The sequence below is a fragment of the Plutella xylostella genome, chromosome 8, assembly GCF_932276165.1.
Source record: "Plutella xylostella chromosome 8, ilPluXylo3.1, whole genome shotgun sequence".
Classification (NCBI taxonomy): Eukaryota; Metazoa; Arthropoda; class Insecta; order Lepidoptera; family Plutellidae; genus Plutella; species Plutella xylostella.
The window spans coordinates 4920683-4938405 of record NC_063988.1 but is presented as its reverse complement, the minus strand read 5'-3'; the positions used below and the strand labels follow the sequence as shown (position 1 = coordinate 4938405).

General features: G+C 39.2%; 1 protein-coding gene across 1 annotated transcript in view; it reads right to left on the bottom strand.

Annotated features, from left to right (window-relative positions):
• Window positions 1-17723, bottom strand: part of LOC105391700 (dorsal-ventral patterning protein Sog) — a 65172-nt gene that overhangs the window by 22604 nt on the left and 24845 nt on the right. The window contains exons 2-3 of the mRNA XM_038114782.2: window positions 11707-11810; window positions 11317-11449 (exon numbers count right to left, since the gene is read on the bottom strand). Coding sequence (XP_037970710.2) covers window positions 11317-11449; window positions 11707-11810 — 237 coding nt within the window. The remainder of the gene's footprint in view (window positions 1-11316; window positions 11450-11706; window positions 11811-17723) is intronic.

Here is a 17723-nt window from a genome sequence, read left to right as displayed (position 1 = left end):
TCTCAAATATTTTTGATCTTACATACTATGGTAATCAAGATGACTATTCTGTGTATATGTAGGTATAGACAAATAATACGCAACATAATCTTGTCTCCAATAATTACCGTGTGGCTTGCAAGCTTGCAACGAAGAGTATAAGTAAATGTGCTATGGTGTGCAAATTTCTAGTTTCATATTACCGAAATGTGTATGTACAGGATGCGCCATTTCTAAATGGATACTCTTTCATAAGTATAGGCTTTCGACTTGCAAAAAATAATTACTGCGTGTGTACGACAAATATTATACTTAGGTATAATTTTCACCCTAGCCTCCTTTTTAACTATCATATGACATTAAACGTCGCAAAGGGCCCGGGAGCAATTTCAGACACTCTTTATAAAGCCACACGTGAGCTGCGTCCCATGGGAAGTAAAGTAGTTAGTGTGCACAGTGAGGCGAATTCCTGTAAGGCATAGAACACAACACAGTGGTTCGGACGCGTGCGTGTGCGTTGCTCGATGAACCGCGGAGTCGCGGCTGGGTGGGCACGGCCTTAGCGCACCCACTGTGTGCCCTACACTCATATTGTACCATAGTACATACTACTGCAACTACTAATGTAGGTAGTGTAGGTACACATTACCTGACTGATGAGATATTATAGATGATTCAATAAGCCACCTACTTTGATAGCGGGACGCTTGACTGTCTGAGATATAGCTACCAATTGTATCTACAACATGTTGTTTTTCGAACCCGACAAACGTTAAGGGGGGATTCTACGAGTAATTTCATCGAGAAAAAACCCCCATATGTGAGGCCAAATATATATAGAGTTTGTCGGGTTCGAAAAACAATACATTGTATTAAATGGGTTAACTCCTGAAAGTCCTGGATATCTCAAAAGAAGTTTTTAAACCGCCCGCCCTTAAAAGCTCTTTATGGCTTTTGAAATAAGTATGTATTTTTTATCTGATTCTAAAATGCATCTTCTAATATAGCTTTACTTTATAAAATTTTATTGAAGTAATTAAGAGTGACTTCATTAAGTATGAAAGTCAAACCATAAGTAAGAAATTGCTTTACTTGCTACATGTATAAATAAGGCATTAGCACAATTTGATCTAAAGTTAGGTTAATACACAGTGCATGACTGAGCATATTGACGTAGAGAAATCTTTAATAATTCTGTAGCTTTCAAAGTAGTTAATAACATCATCATAAAGCTCATGGCAATTGGACTCATCGTGTTACTAACCATGCCTATACATAAGTGACAATAGGTAGTTAAGTTAGCAAAAATGTTCTTTCAATCATTCAGCATGTTTGCGCCTATGCCTGTTAGCACTACGAAACGAAAATATGTGAAAAAAGCTGTAAAAAGCTTTTCAAAGGAAATTGAGTTTTTTGTTACAACAGGTGCAAATAATGGTATGTATGTTAGCACATATAACCACCTTAAACATCGCAATCCGTGTTTCTTTCCCGTTCCTAACACGTATAAAATCAAATTATCGTTTAGTAAAAAAATACGGAATTAGGTGCGTCTGCGCATGATCCTTGCAGTTTGCGGGTGAGAGGTTTATGGCCTCCACACCTGGCGAGATTCAATTAATTGCACATCTTGACGCCTATCAAGCCATCATCGTACCTGCAAGGATTCAAATATAAAATCACAATCAGAAAACCGCATGCGTCTCGCTATAAGTATTGCACGCAGCTTGCTCTACGTAGGTGCAATGCTTTGAGCGCTGAAACTGGCTGAAAGTCTAAAATATATTTAGAAAAAAGTTTTTAGCACTTTTCTTCAAATTTTCTTTTCTGAATGTTTTTTCAATCATTCTGTGAATGCTTATTAAAACTAAAATACTCGGAAGAAACGATTCCTTTATAATTTAGCTTCTGGTTATACATGTGCAATTGTGCACGTAATTGATAACGTAAATTACAAATTATATGTATAATTTGCTATAATTATATTATTTATTACTGAGATAGAAATACTCGGCGTTTATTCTTGTTGAAGATGAGTATAAGTGTCGATACAAAATAAAGCAAGAAGTGAATCTAAAGTGTTTTACGGTTTACGACTCTCAGATGGACTTAATGGCCGGATTATTAGAGGTTTATTGGAACAAGTATCGGTGGCCGTCTCGGCATCGCACAAATACGAAATTATCGTCTATTTTATACGATTTCCAGAAACTTAATAAATCTGTCTTTCATTTTCTATTTTTGTTTTAATGCGTTTATCGCGTCGCGATTCTCGATTTAGTTAACTATTTTTAACTTTATATTTTCGATAGCTTCCTTATTGTACTTATTGATAAACTTTAACAGTAATGTAAGGTGTTAGCAGAATGTACATTCATATTCATTTGAAAAAATGTGAATGTTGTCTTTGGGTGAATTTCCCGCAGCCAAAAATTGCGTGGTATCAATGAAATCGGTACTAAAAAATCAAGTTATAATTTTCTAATATTTTTTTTGGTTAAGTGAAATAGTTATCTATGTGTAGCACTAAATATTTTATTAATAGGATTAATGGATATTTTTAAAAAAAATATTAAACCTCCAAATCTTTCATTGCCGTGTCTGTCCCCAGGTCACCACGTTTTGTATTATTCTTCATTGATGAAAAAATATTGAGTATTGATAGTTAAACTTAGTTTCATTTGATACATTAATAGTTAAAGTATTGTCACGGAATACATTTATTGAAATATATAAAGAATATAACGAACGGTAAGTGAAAATGCATGTGTCCCAGAACTTCTGTTCATCGCCGTGTCCTAAACATGATCAAGGATATTGTTTTACCTATGAACTTGTGTGCCCCCCTCAGTGAGCTAATCGTTTCTTACAAGTGTCGCCTAACTGCTCGACGTGGAAGGAGGTACATCGGTGCCCGCGTTTTTGCGCTATAGTGAAAATCAGTAAAAATTTTGGGGACTGGACATTTTTTCTTTCATTGCCGTGGATAGATATAACTTCTATAAAATTAAGTTTGTCTTCTAGAGTAAGCATTCAAAAGAAAGCTTTTTGTAAATATTTAACTTATAAAGTGTTTATTTCTTCGAATAGTTAATACTTTTTTAGTTATTTATATTTAATGCCTTGGTTTTCATCGCCATGCTTTCATTTCCGTGGCTTCCGTGGCCAATATTTGCTATGGCAATGAAAAAAAAGCCACGGCAATGAAAAAAAATTCATTGCCATGTCCTGTAAAATAATTTGTATTCATTGCCGTGGTTAGGTTATTCATTTCCGTGGCCAGGTTATTCATTTCCGTGACTTATGTCTTCGTCGCCGTGGTATGTATGATTAGGCAAAGTAACATATCTTTACCATCTTTTACCTGTAATACAGGTAATAGCGATCACTGACATATTACCTACAGGACCAGTCAAATTACCTCTTTTTGCAGTGCGTTAAGACGGGTGCGTATCGAGATGTATAAAAACGAAATATATAATATTACATTAATAATAACAATGGAATCAATTATAATGAACGTTATGTATAAATAAGATCGGTGGTTGCTCAGTCGGGTAAGCGCCCGCTTCCCACGCCAGTGATGCAGGTGCGAATTCCGGCGCTGACATGTACCAATGTGTTCCTTTGAATTTAAATACAATGTATACCATCGCTTTTACGGTGAAGGAAAACATCGTGACGAATCCTGCATATCTACCTATAGATTTAGCACATCTCGATAATATGTGAACCCAGCCACCCCCTGTGGACCAGCGTGGTGGGAAATGGTCCAAGCTTAGAAAGGCAGCTTAGACCTTGGAATAGAATATTCACATTGCACAAAGGTCCCATTCGAGAGAGCCAGGTGCAGGTACTTACACCTCCCACAGATAGTAGAATAGAATATAATAGAACATACATCTCTGCAGGAACTCAGCTGGATGCTAAGTGGCCTTAATGCTGCTTGCAACGTGTAGGCCTCCGTATGTACTTGGGCAAGACAAAAGTCATGTAGAATGTTCACATAAAACCGGAGCCGGTGATCGTTCGTGAGACAACTATCGAAGTTGTGCAATAATATGACTACCGGAGGCAGACTATTCGGCTAGGCAGAAGCAACTTCGACAAGGAGGCTGAAAGGCGCATCCAACAGTCTTCAACCATTGCGCCCTGCCAGTTATGAAATATGGTGCAGATGTCGCAGGCATTTTGTATGATCTCGCCGTTTACATACGGCGTCGTCAGTTTACAAACGCTCGCTGTTTTGTCCACTGATTTGGACACTGATGGTCCACTGATTTGGACACTGATGGTGGGACTGGTCCACCGATTTAAAGTCACTCAGCGTGCTATCCATAGCACGCTGAGTGACTTTAAATCTAGAGAGCTATGCTTAGGGTTTCTCTTATGGATGGTATCATAAAAGAGGTTATACGTCAGAGGACTAAGGTTACCAACATAGCTGTCAAAATATGCAAGCTTAGGCAGGTAGCCGTTAGTGGCTGGATTCGGAAGACCGAGGACCGAGTGTTGTGGCGCTCCTTGGGAGAGGCCTATGTCCAGCATTGGATGATTATAGGCTGATGATGATAACATGTACATTTCATATTATTATACCAATTAAAATATACTATGATTTAGCATAAAGTTCATAAAATATTCTATCATATCACATAATCTGTGTTAAATTACACAACACCATCAAAACCTCTAGCACCACAACCTAAAGATAGGTGCGATGACGAGAAAAGCGAGGAGGAGCGGTTAAGTGCACATGTTCATCAAAAGCGAAGCGGGGCTACATGGGGAGACGCTCTATGTTTAGGTTTTGGTGCAAGGAGTTTTGACTGCGTTATTATTATTGGCGCTATGTAGGGGGACGCTTAGCTGACCAACATGTGCACCTGACCACACCTATCTTTATATTTTGGTGCTAGGTGTTTTGCCGGTGTTGTGTAATTCTGCACAGATTATGTCATATTATAGTATATTTACTGAATTTTACATAAAATGAACAGTATAAAAATTGGATGTTATACCTTATGAAAATATAGATGTTATAGGAAAGGTTTATGATATCAAGGTTTGTGAACGTTATTAGTGTGAAATGAAACATTTTCTTTCATACGTCGCAATACGGACCCCACAATGCTACTTAGAGAATTCCATACTATATTCTTATTTTTTATACATACTGTCGTTCTTTCTTTCGTTCCAATATCTATCCAAATAATTCTGCCATACATACCTGTCTAAGTTTGCGTTTCCCTCACAGTCTTTTTAAAAAAATGCAGTGGATTGATTTTTTTATTTCCATTGTATACAGTTCTTTCATTACCGTGGAAGTTTGTTTCATTGCCGTGGGCCTTTGTTTCATTGCCGTGGACGCTTGTTTCATTGCCGTGAACGCATGTTTCATCGCCGTGGCACGAAATTTTTAATCATCCGTATCTCGTTAAGTTTTTAACTTATCTGCTACCCATTTAGTAAGAACACTAACATGAACAAAAACTTTAATAAAAGCGTTTTTCTAATATAAAAAACCTTAAGATAAAAAAGTCCACGGAAATGAAGATTTTTTAGGACTTGTTGAAATCCACCCCTTTACATTACGACGCGACGTGCCGACTCGAGGCGCGCTACCTAAATACCAAAAAAGTCACCCAAACAACTAAACAAAACAAAGTCTCCGAGAAAAGCATTCTTGAAAAAAATCGCCAAAGTAAATAAACCACACGCGTTCATTGACACTGTCGATTTGAATTCGCAAAAAATGCTTGTGGGTATGTTATAAGAAGCCGCTAAAAAGGAACAGACGGCGTCGCGGCGGCCGGGTCGACGCCCGCGCCCGGAATAACCACCAGCACCATCTATATTTGCAGCATCGGCAGCGTGCAGCGGGGCGGGGGCGGGGGCGCGGCGCGCGGGGCGAGGGGTGCCATTTCTGCAACGGCCCCTGCGCATCTGAGTAATGCCATTGTAATGCCCCCGTCTCTCGATATAGTTATGGGCCGCGGAGGCAGACTCAGCGACGCTCGACCGCCGGCCGTCGCGCTGCCCGTAGCAAACATATTTTGACAAGCCATTCAAGTTCTCAAAGAAGAAAAAAGTACGAAGACTTGTAGAGAAATATTCAAAAATTAGAAATTCACAAGTATTCAAACTATGATCAATTAATAGTAGAGATCAGTTTTAAATGAGTCGCCTCAAACAACGTTTAGCGACCACAGGCTATATTTCAGTATGTTTTCTCAGTATACTGAAATGCATAGGAAAATAACAATTGCAACTAAAGGCTTTGCCTTGGGCAGAGGAAATCGGAAACACTATTATTTCCGTTGAAACGCTTCAGTTTAGAATGCGAAATATGCGTACGTCAAACGTTCATTTCAAAATAGCATAATAGGTGAAACAAACTTTCAGTTTTCATGAGAATACTACGAGCTATTTGCGAATGCAGACGTAAATAAAATTGACGTTCCGTTTTTACTTTGTAGTTTGCGGTGCATATTTATGTTTTATTGACTCATTATTATGTGCTAGTTAGTAAGGCATTACTATAAATATTCATTTTATTTTCAATAAGTATTAAAATCTACAATTTATACGAATAGTTGCCTCTGGGCCGGCAATAAGAACATTGAGTAAAGTAAGCCGTCGTTTTATTTTAACCCTTTTCATGCGTAATGAGATGTAATGAAATACATTCATAGGTAGTGAAATTGAATTGCAGATACATAATTGTAGTGTTTTTATCACTTCGTATTCCTTATTATACTTGATAAAGTTCGAATAGTGCGCTATTTATTATGTATTAGCAATGCCCGAGTTACGGTATTGTACGCACTACTTAATACATGGAGGTACACATATAGGTAAAAGGAATATAAAATATATGACACGGTGCAGTAGGCTCGACGCAGCCGGGGGAGGCCTAGTAACGGGCAGGTTGCGGTACTGCACTAGCTAGGTGACGCCATAATGAGTACAGATGAGGAGAAGACCTGCAATCACAGCGAGCTCTACACTGTCGTCCGATTGGTCCAACTCTACAATCAAAACACCACTCATATTACCAACTAACCTAGCGTAATGCTGCCTGGTGTGACCTAGCACGCCTAGGTGTGCTTATAGAAGGTATTAGCAAAGTTAGTTATGATACATGAGCGGCGGCAGGTATACTATCACCGAGTCGCATGGCCAGTGTGTACAGTTACACACATTATGGAGTCGTCGTGACATCACACAATATTTCTAAGCCCACGCTTCCCTCCACACATGTTACGATCGCGTAGGATTGTAAAATTACAATGCGTGTAGTTATCATTTCCTGTATGGAAATACAGTTATGCCGAATCCAAATTTTGCATAAGCACATTTCGTTTTGTTGTGTGACCATAAAGCGAGAGTTCACTTCGACATTCAAAAATATGGCAATTTGTCGAAAATAGTCTTTTACGAATTATGGTTGTTTCCACTTTCGATTACGGCTGAATTTGGACGCGCGAAATTTTGATGAAGCTTTCTACTGTAGCTGATGTGACTTTATGGGTAGTTAAGTGCGAGTAGTTGCTGCGAGCGTGTGACGACGGCGGTGTGGGAGCGGCGCGGGCACGCATCATCCGTCATTTGTCACCGCTGTCACTGCGGCGGCGGCGGCGGCGGCGCGCGCGCAGGCCCTTTCATGTCGGCAAAATTTGCCAAATGATGGACGGTGGCAATCACGAGAAAAACAAGCAACGGTATCTCAGACGCCTGTTTTAAAACGAGGAATGCAACTAACAGTATTACCATTTATCGAACCTGAGATACCTTCGCAAAGTAAGAAAGTACTTAAGTAAGTAAGTAAGTACTTATATGCTTATTTACGTAGCAATGTCCATATCATACCTATTAAAATAAGAACTAGTATCTGAACATAACAGTCGTAGCTCAAAAGTAACTAAGGTAAAGACTTAAGTATATTTATAAACTCATAGCACGAATTCGTTTATATTTTTAACGCATTTGAATTTTAAATGTATCAGAAAAGATAGAGTAAAGAAAAGGAGATCTACCTACCTACCCCTCAGGTGACACAAAAATTATCTTAGCAAAAACTGGCAGCCTTACAAATTAGTTACAATCAAATTAATTACTACCAAGTTGTTATTTTATTCAAATATCGAAACACTTGGCCTTTAATTTATTCACAGATATTAATAAACGTAGCATAATCCATATTGATTGTGTGTTTAATAATCCTAAATAAGTTCCGTATGTTCATTACTTTTGGCCTATTGACAAAAACTTTTCTAAGCTTTGATCGTGTGGACTCAACATCTGTAATATCTGTATACATCGAAAGTACCCTCTATTGGTATATACTTACATCATAATGTAGTGTCTGTAAACAAAAGAATTTTAAAAAGTTCCTCCACGATAACTCTGTCGGCTTACAAAATATTTTAACATAAATTTTCGTATTTTCAGTTTCAGATACGATTCCATGTAAATATAAAAATTGATTTTCTAACCTAATTTTTGAAAAATACTACATAATATTGTATAGATACTGTAACAACAGCGTTTTCCATGCTGCACTACGCAACCCTATAGCTATACACATAAGTGTCATGTTACACGACCGAGACGGGCATAATCGGCATATTTATACATAATAGTCGACATCAAAGCCAGAATACCTACATCGTATCCATAAACTCCATAAAGCTACAACTTACATTCATACGCGCACTGCTGCTCGCGACAGATGGCCTGTGACTCACTAACCAGTTGCCAGCCAGTATTTGTTTCCAATGTATTCCAAATTTAAATGAAAAAAAAACTATAAAGATCCATTAACGTCATCTGATGAAAAACTAACCAAAATTTGCCTCATCGAGACATATTACGTCTCTACATTGCTGTCTACCATAAGTAACAAGTTTAAATTGCGTATGTTCTATACCAACGCTACAATAAACTGATGTTGATTCTTTTAACTGGTGACGTTGTTGTGGTTCTTTAGGGAAATCGCACCAGCAGACTCTGACGTCATCAGTATTGCAAATTCTTTTCAAAGAACATAAAAAAACACAAGATACCGTTGTTGATCTTTTTTTCTTCCATATTTAAACGTTAAGTTATTTATTGGCACTTTTTCAGTATTTCTTGCGGCGTACAACCAAACGAGTGTTCCGAAAAATGTTCGCGCAAGTTATTTATTTATAATTCTGGAATGTTATGGCTTTAAGTATCGCATTTGTGGTTATTGATAGAGTGTGTCAATCGCATAAATACGTCCTGAAACGGCGGCGCTTCGTCTGTCCTGAATTCAGCTGTCGGAGGCGAGACCCCTAACAAGTGAGATTTATTGAGCACCAGCTAAAATTGATATGGGCAATTTTTTCCTGAATGTGACGTGGTGTTCAATTTTGTATCGTTGTCGCTTACGTCGTCGCCAAATTAGCGCGATACTTTGTTTCAATTAACTAATTTTCCCGCACACTGCGGCGCTCGTTCACAATCAGCTTTTATTAACTGACGCGATACATTCATGAAATAATGCATGAACCTTTTCGAATTTGCTCGAAATTAAAATATTGTTAATTCAAATGTGAATGATTTTAAATACCTAAAATGGTTTAAAAGATTTAACAAAATATAGTTTGAAACTTGGGGTTTTTCTACATAAACATCCGATAAAGCGGAATAGAGAGGCACTCCACGCTTCCACCGTGATCATGTGATCAGCGACAGCTGCCGTGGGCCGATCACTGATGCGATCACACTTATCTCACTCAGCAAATGCGCTATCTCGTCCACAATACCATTATCATTATCACCGGTGAGAGTTTACTCACTGATGGCATGTTGTTTGTTAGATGTTACTTTTAAAAGATTTTCAAACTTTTTACAAAAGTAATCTATTATCTCTAATTAACCAATTTTGCAACCACTACACCCGCGAGCAAATAAAAAGATCCACCCAGAAAAAGCCAAATGCCCAATTTTTGGCGCTATATTAACGGAACATTTTCAATGCTCGTGAATGTATTATGGCACAAAATACTGATTAAGTTTAGAACAGTCAAATAACACGTAATGAGTCCACAATATGAATCTAACGAACTGCTCTGCTCCACATCCTCTCCATCACACGGCGATCATAAACTCACTCTAGCTTCACGAAAACAGACTGTGGCGCTAACCACGTATCTATATCGTCACGCCAACTACCGATCGCTTTGCAGCTCTTCTCTTCGTCAAGCAAGAGTAACCCCGCTGAGCTAACAAGCTTCAGCTAAATCAGAAGTCGTAAAGTTTACGTCTAGGTTTATGCCAGTCAGATTGCGAGCGGCGTCTACTCACATAAAGGTGCCGATGGCGCGGTGGCGTCGCTCCGGGCCTAACTCCATATTCCAACGACTTTAGCAATTAACGTGTAGCATTAACAAACGTTAACCTACATTTTGTGTAGAACATATCGGTGAAAATCTTGTACATACTGTATGTACATACTTCTATGATACTCTACTTACATGATTATATTCAGGAGTGTTTCTAATGAAAAAGTTAATTAGCTCATCACCTTATCATTGGTCAGTAGTACGTTGCAGCGATAGTTTTTGACGCAATAAGTATTTCCTTATTCTATGGTTTTGTGGTTTCATTTTTTGGAATTATTTCGTATAAAATTTACTTATAATATCTGTTTAACATTAAGATACCAAAAATGAGGATTTAAAGTGTCCACCGCCATTTGTTTAAAAAGTAAGATAAAACGCTTTCAAAAACCGTATTTAACACGGCTACTTCCTATCAGAGACTGCCACTGGCGCCGTGTTACGGAATATTCTAGATAAATAGGACATTGCTCTATGGAAGCTATTTTTAGTGATATGATATGTGTGGCGCTTTCTTTTCGAATGTAAATTAAGATTTATATTCTTTCATATTTCTGGTCTGACTCTTAATGTTGGGTGTTTGAGAATAACAATAAATTTAGGCTCTTATGTATGTATAAGTACTTATAATAAATGCTATTGATTCAATAATCATCTATGCTCTAGTAGAATTTGGTTTAACTTCAAATTTAACTACATATTTTTTGTATAAAAATACAATACTACCACGCGCTACCGCATCGCAACTGCATCGATGCGACCGCGCGATTGCATCGCTACAAAAAGTCGCCTAGGAAAACATTGCTATCAGGGTGGCTTGCACCAAAAAGTTAATCAAAATTTAATCTTTGATCTCTTGCTCTGGCATTATACTGACGAAGCAAGACAGCTCGCCACCCTCAATGGTTTAAAAAGTCACCTACGAAAAAAATGCTCTGAACCTATGCTCACTAGTAGTATCACTCACAATTGACGTCCCCGGGGCAGGTCTTGCAGCAGCGGCCCGGCAGCAGCACGGGCGTGTCGCACGACGGCTCCGGACACTCGCTCTTGATGTTGCGGCAGTGCACCTTCGCCACCACGCGCCGCTTCTTCTGGACCTGGTGGAAAAAGAGGCGGCGTGTCAGAGTGGAGTGAACTGTGTTGCGTACAACGTTGGCTTTTCAAATGCATCACGATGGAAAGCGAAGCGGCGTGTCAGAGTGGAGATCACTGCGTTGCAAACAACGTTGGCTTTTTGAATGCATTTAAGTGAGCTGGCTGGTTAGAAATAGAAACTGCCTTTTTTATGACATGTGTAAAGTGAATCTTTTTATGTCGTATTCATAGGCTAGATAAAGGATGATGTTATACGTACCGACATACACTCACATTTGATGCAGTACATGATCCCGAAGGGGGGCCCGAGGTCCGCGAACCACGTGGAGCCCAGCTCCTTCGGCGTCTTGCCGAACTGGCATTCTGAAACAATTCAGTTACAATATATTTTATTGTATGTACAACGTATAAAGAAAGAAAGGAAATACAGAAATAATAAGATTATCATTACGGAGAGATGTTCTATAGTTACTCGTTTCTTTCTATTTGTTGAGAGGTGGTAGTAAGAAGGCTTGGATTGGAAGTGACATAGACAGCTCTTATTCCGGAATCCCCCACATTTCTGAGGCGATGGTGGTGGAGTATATTGAAAAATATAAGCTGTCCATGGAAGTTTCTTCAGTTTTTAAAGACAAACAAATTACAAAACGTAATGTAACGATTACAAGTTACAAAAATGACACCCGATATTATCCAATCGTAATGACTATTTCAATTAAGTACATAAAAAACGCAGATAAAATAAGTTAAAAGAAATCGTTTACGGCCTAACGAAATAAGCAATATAAATATTATTTGATGGTAAACGATTAGTCACTGTGACTGATTAAAAACATAATCGAACAGTTTATTAACAATATCGATAAGAGAAATACACGTGTAACTAATAGGCAAGGTACAGTGGGACTCATAAGCAAGGTATAGCGGAACTCATAGACACGGTACAGTGGGACTCAAACTCACTTTCAGAGGTTTACATGACTGAAAAACTTATATTGTTGGACGCTACCTCAGCTAGCTAGTGTTGTAAACAAACTGTCTCATTAGACCAAACTCGTTCATATTAGCATCTACTTACTCTTAATAAAAATATTAAGGTAGTTTTATTTATTACTAGCTGTTCCCGTGAGCTTCGCTTCGCCTTTAAAAAAAATCCCGTGGGAAATCCGGAATAAAAAGTAGCCTATGTTGTTTCTCAGCGTCTAGACCATATGTATACCAAATTTCATTCAAATCCGTCCAGTAGCTTTGGCGTGAAAGAGTAACAGACAATATTAGTTAGGATTGAAATTGAACACTAATTTAGCATATCAGTTACAATTAAGAATGTTGAAACTTTGTACATACTATTTAATTTTCTTGCATTCACAGAGAGTTGAGAAGAAAGCAAAATTTCAGCTCAATTTTCATAACTTGGAAGCCGTATAAAACCTTTACAATCACATCATAGACGCATCAATCAAATCACTGCTTATGTGACGCTTCTCCCAAGGGGCGCCATTACAGCTACCTTCCTCGGCTTTCCTCATGCAGTATTTCCTCAGAAAATATTTAGTGCCTGGTCTGGTACAGTCGTATATAGTTTCAGAGATCGAAACAATAATTAAGGTGCCAAAAAAACGTTAGCATCATGCTTATAATATTGATTGGTCGGTTGTGTAACAAGAACATAACAGTCCGCAGACTTGAATTAATTTTTTAGAGTTATGTAGAGTTATTTCTGTTCTGCGCTACAGTGAAACCGTTTGGCATACCCCCTGTCTACGACCTAAGGTTCACATACGGGCAGGTACTTAAAAAAAATATTTTTTTTATTTTATTTTATTTTATTAGGAAAGCTAACAGCATGTTACACAAATAATTAATACATGAAAACAGGTATCTTAAAGCTAATGACAAGCTTTCACAGATAAGTGTACAGAAGTACCTACTTAGTAACATATTAAAAAAGCGCACTTAAGTTATTTAATATTTTAATCTAACACATCTAGATAAAAAAGAAACAAAAGAACAACAAGAACCACTTGAGTATATTTCAGGTTAGGATGGGGAGACCGTAAATTATTTATCTATTTGCAACGTTGAAAAATACCGTAGAAAGTTCTGGTGACATTCCACGCGAGTAGACGCAGTGTAAACAACGGGAGCCGGGAGTTGGGTGTCATGGCTGACGTCGCTATCAGATTGCTCGATAACGCGTCGCCTCTATAAATAGACGACAACTTTATCTCTGCTTAACTATTTAATTAACCCCACTTCACTTCCACTGATAACCGCATGACACGTCGCGTGAGAACTAAATTGTAACTCTCAATTGTTAATTGAACGTTGCCATCGGAAATGTATCTGCAATTACTTGAGATGGTAGAGTCCGCTAGCTACAGGCACTGTTAGGCTGGCTGCTGTTCTATTACTACTATGTTGAGGGATACTGTGTAGATTGAAAGTCGTCATCACAATATGCACTTGTGTGAAGAATAAAAAATTAACGACTCCCTTCTAAATAATAGAAGATATTTCTCGTTGCAGCAAACTTCAAGGGAATGACGTCAGACAAAATAAAGTCCCCATCTGTGTCACAAACAGGATGTTGTTGCTGTAGAGATAAAAGGGATCTCAATGGATTTAAGTTTCCACAATTGACATGTGAAGAAAATAAAAATAATTCCCGCATCAAGTGAAAGGCTAATAAATCCATCAATCAGAGAGTGAAGTGACGTCGGATGTGCACGAGCCGAGGCTGTAATGAGGATGAGGGGCGCCGGCGCCGGAGGAAGCCGCAATCAGCCGCACCCAGCGCCCCCATGCTAGCGGAGATAACATAGCTCGGTACGTATAGGAAGGAAACGAAGCAATACAGCTCTGCCAAGAACACATCGCTCATCACGCCGCCGACCGTCCCATCTCAATACAATGAACGCTCGCGCCTGCCAACGCGCTCCACTCGAGACGCGGCCGGCACACACTGTTTCATATTGCTCACTCTATGGACTTGTGAATATATTATCTCCAACACAATTTAGGCTTTGAAAGCGTGGCGAGACATCGCGTAACCTTCTCCCGCGCACCGGCGGCGGCGGCGGCGGGCTGGCCTTGCGCCAGCTCCTCGCTGATGAGGCGTCCGCTCCACCCGCCGCCGCTGCATATGGAAATACGGAAATAGTGCCAGATATACTCAATCTGTGCATTACCAAAATTTATGATCGAAATACAACGACCCGAATGTGTTTCGAGAAATACAGACTTTATACGAAGATCGAGCCAAGATATAGTGTCCATCCATAGTGTCCTTTTGTAGAGGAGGTGGCATGGTCGCGACTGCATCGGAGCAAACGTCTATAGAAGACCTTATGGCTCGCTTATTCAGGCATGCTCATTGCTCAAGTCGCTTCAATAAATCCTCTGCACTACTTAAAAGGGTTGCAGAGCCATGCGCCGTATTTCAGCGCGCGTGGGCAGGACATAAATTGTTCGCTCCGAATTATCCTTAAACAGGATATTTTGACATTCGCTACGCCGGCGCACTGACTAGTTTACACTCGTAACTTAGTACAGGATTCAAGTTCATTCGCTTCGAGCGATTACTTTTCGAAATTACTTGCGAGCAGGCGCGTGGGACATAATTTACTATGTTAAAGATGTAATTACAGCATCTGCATATCGTTTGAAGTGGCATAATCTACACTGTCATAATTTTAGCAAGTTTGTTGGGATGCGTCGAAGAGTGAGTACAAATGACATAATATCCTCTTTTATATTTGGCAGCTAGTTGAGTGGTTGGAGACCTTGGCCGCGGCAGCAGCGTGAGTCAGGGCCGGCGCAGGCTGCGCGTGACGTCAGCAGGCCGCGGCGGAGGCGCTGGGTGTCAGGTGTCGCCGCCAGGTGTCCGCCGAGCCTCCACTAACGCACCAGCTAATAAGAATTATTGTCATGCAACAATAAATACACAAACTGAGGTATATCGTTCCATATATTTATGTTTATCTACTGTTCGGAGGTGTTCGTTACAACCGTGTCGAGTGTCTTGTAAATGTAAATTGTGCTCTATAAATCGACTACTGTAATGCTAATGATAAAGCAAGTATGTACGAAGGAATTTACCATCAATTAACCGCGCGGTACCCGTGACCGCCCCGCGGCGGACAATTCCATAAAACGTATTACTTCACGCGCAAAAAGAGCTGATTACTGCTGTTTTAAATTAGTAGACGGGATGCGACGCGATAGACTTTGTGTCACGTCGTTTAATTGATATTGTTAATTTGTATGGAGAAATATGTATGAACCGCATCTCACGGACTAGCTGATTCATAATTAAAATCAAATTGTTGTAGCAGCGTGTGTGGGGCAGTAAAAAGGGGTTGTAAAAACGCAGCGCTCGGTTTGACTAGTCCGTCCCTGCCCGAACAAGGAGTGCGTAACAAAAGCGAGTTTTTATCGGCTGTGCAGTTTTGTATTATTTTCCTAATCAGCCGGAGACGTCGAGCGGTCTGCGGGCTCCATTAATTTTCATAAGTGTTGTCGCACCTGGCCGGCTCGGGTTACACTCACACACGCAATATCTACTATTCATTTTATTCGCATAATCGCAGATTTCATCGAATGAATCATTTAGCCATTTTCAATTATACATGTAAATGTTAACCGTACAGAAAAAAATACATAATAACTTATTTGTTTATTTTCATGTAATAAAGCAGAATCGATGGCTACAGATTTGTACCACAAATTACGACTTGAAGCTTCACAAACTAAATCACATGGTATTCACCACAGGAGTGCAATAATTTTAACATGTATTAAACGAGTCCAACAATTGTATTAAGGTGAATTGTTCCAATTGTGCGAGTTAGCCGCGCGGCGTAAACAACGCACTCCCGCGCAGTCGCGTCATTTCAACACTCCCTCATTCATTTGTTGTTATTGTACTATTTTCTCCTTGCATTTCGTCCGTAAAAGAAAATTACTTACTTACTGTTGACCTTGAATTTCTTGCAATATGTACCTACTTTATGTAAGTAAGTATATAAAATAGGTAAACGTAATTAAAACAAGAAAGTTGAGCTTTTATAAGAGCTTCAATTTTGCCTAAGCGTTCTGAAATAGTAAAAAAATCTTTACATTTTTGTCACAAAAAATTATACACCTTCTAAGACCTAGCCATGTAGCACACTACAGTCATCATAAATGTTCCTCATACTCATATCTGACATAGTGATACGATGTTATCGTGACATTGGTATGTTCGCTATATCAGAGCTACCGTGATGCTGCGATCCGAATATAATGAAAACATTACAATTTATTGCGAGCTTATTTTTTTTATGGTGTAGTAGTGACCGCCTGACTGCTATGCCGAAGGTCCCAGGTTCGGTTCCCGGCCGGGGCAGGTATTTGTTTAAAGACAGATATTCATACTCGGGTTGTTAATATGCATCTATCTATATATCTGTGTAGATATAGCAGCTGTCCGATAACCATATTGCAGACGACATGTTAATGGAGGCTTCTTCCTCATGCCAGCAGCAGACGGCAACGTCACATATGGACCTGAAGGCCTAGCACGGGGCACAAGATGCGCACGTCAAGTCGTGACAAAAGTTTTGCATCGCGCTGCTTCGAAAGCGAGTGTAACGGATAACTTTTATCACTTCTTGACGTACGGTCTTGCGCTCCGTGCTAGGCCTTCTGATGGTGACCGCCGGCGGCGCCAGCGCGCCTACTTCCCGGTTTGTGCTAGAGAAATCACTTCCCGCCTAGTTTGGCTCGGTATTCTTTTAATTAACATCCATTAAGAAGGTAAGGATGTCTGGTATGACCGTTTGCAACATGTGTGATGTGTGAGGCTTTTAAATGTATTTCAATGTGTATGTTTCTAGCAGTTTGGTTTAGTATTAATATGGTATTAATTACATTTACATTTACAATCTAGTCAGTTGAAATAAGATTTTAAGTACTTATTGGAAATTGCATTTTGATACATTGATTTTTGAAGAAGCAACTAAATGCTTCATATTTATTTAAAGGATGTTTTGGCGCATGCAGGGTGTTGCAAAAGATCCGAAAGGGGGAGACTCAGGGGTCAATCTGAACAACTTTTTTTCTACGACTTACCAGTTTTCCAACATCCTGTATTGTCCCTACATGCTCAACATGACCACTTACAGGAACTTTCTAAGTAAATAAATGGTTTCAGGCTAATAAGTTTAATAATAACATGTCTAGAAGTCACGCGACTGACGCAGGCACGTTTTCTCTCGAGTTATCAATTATTTT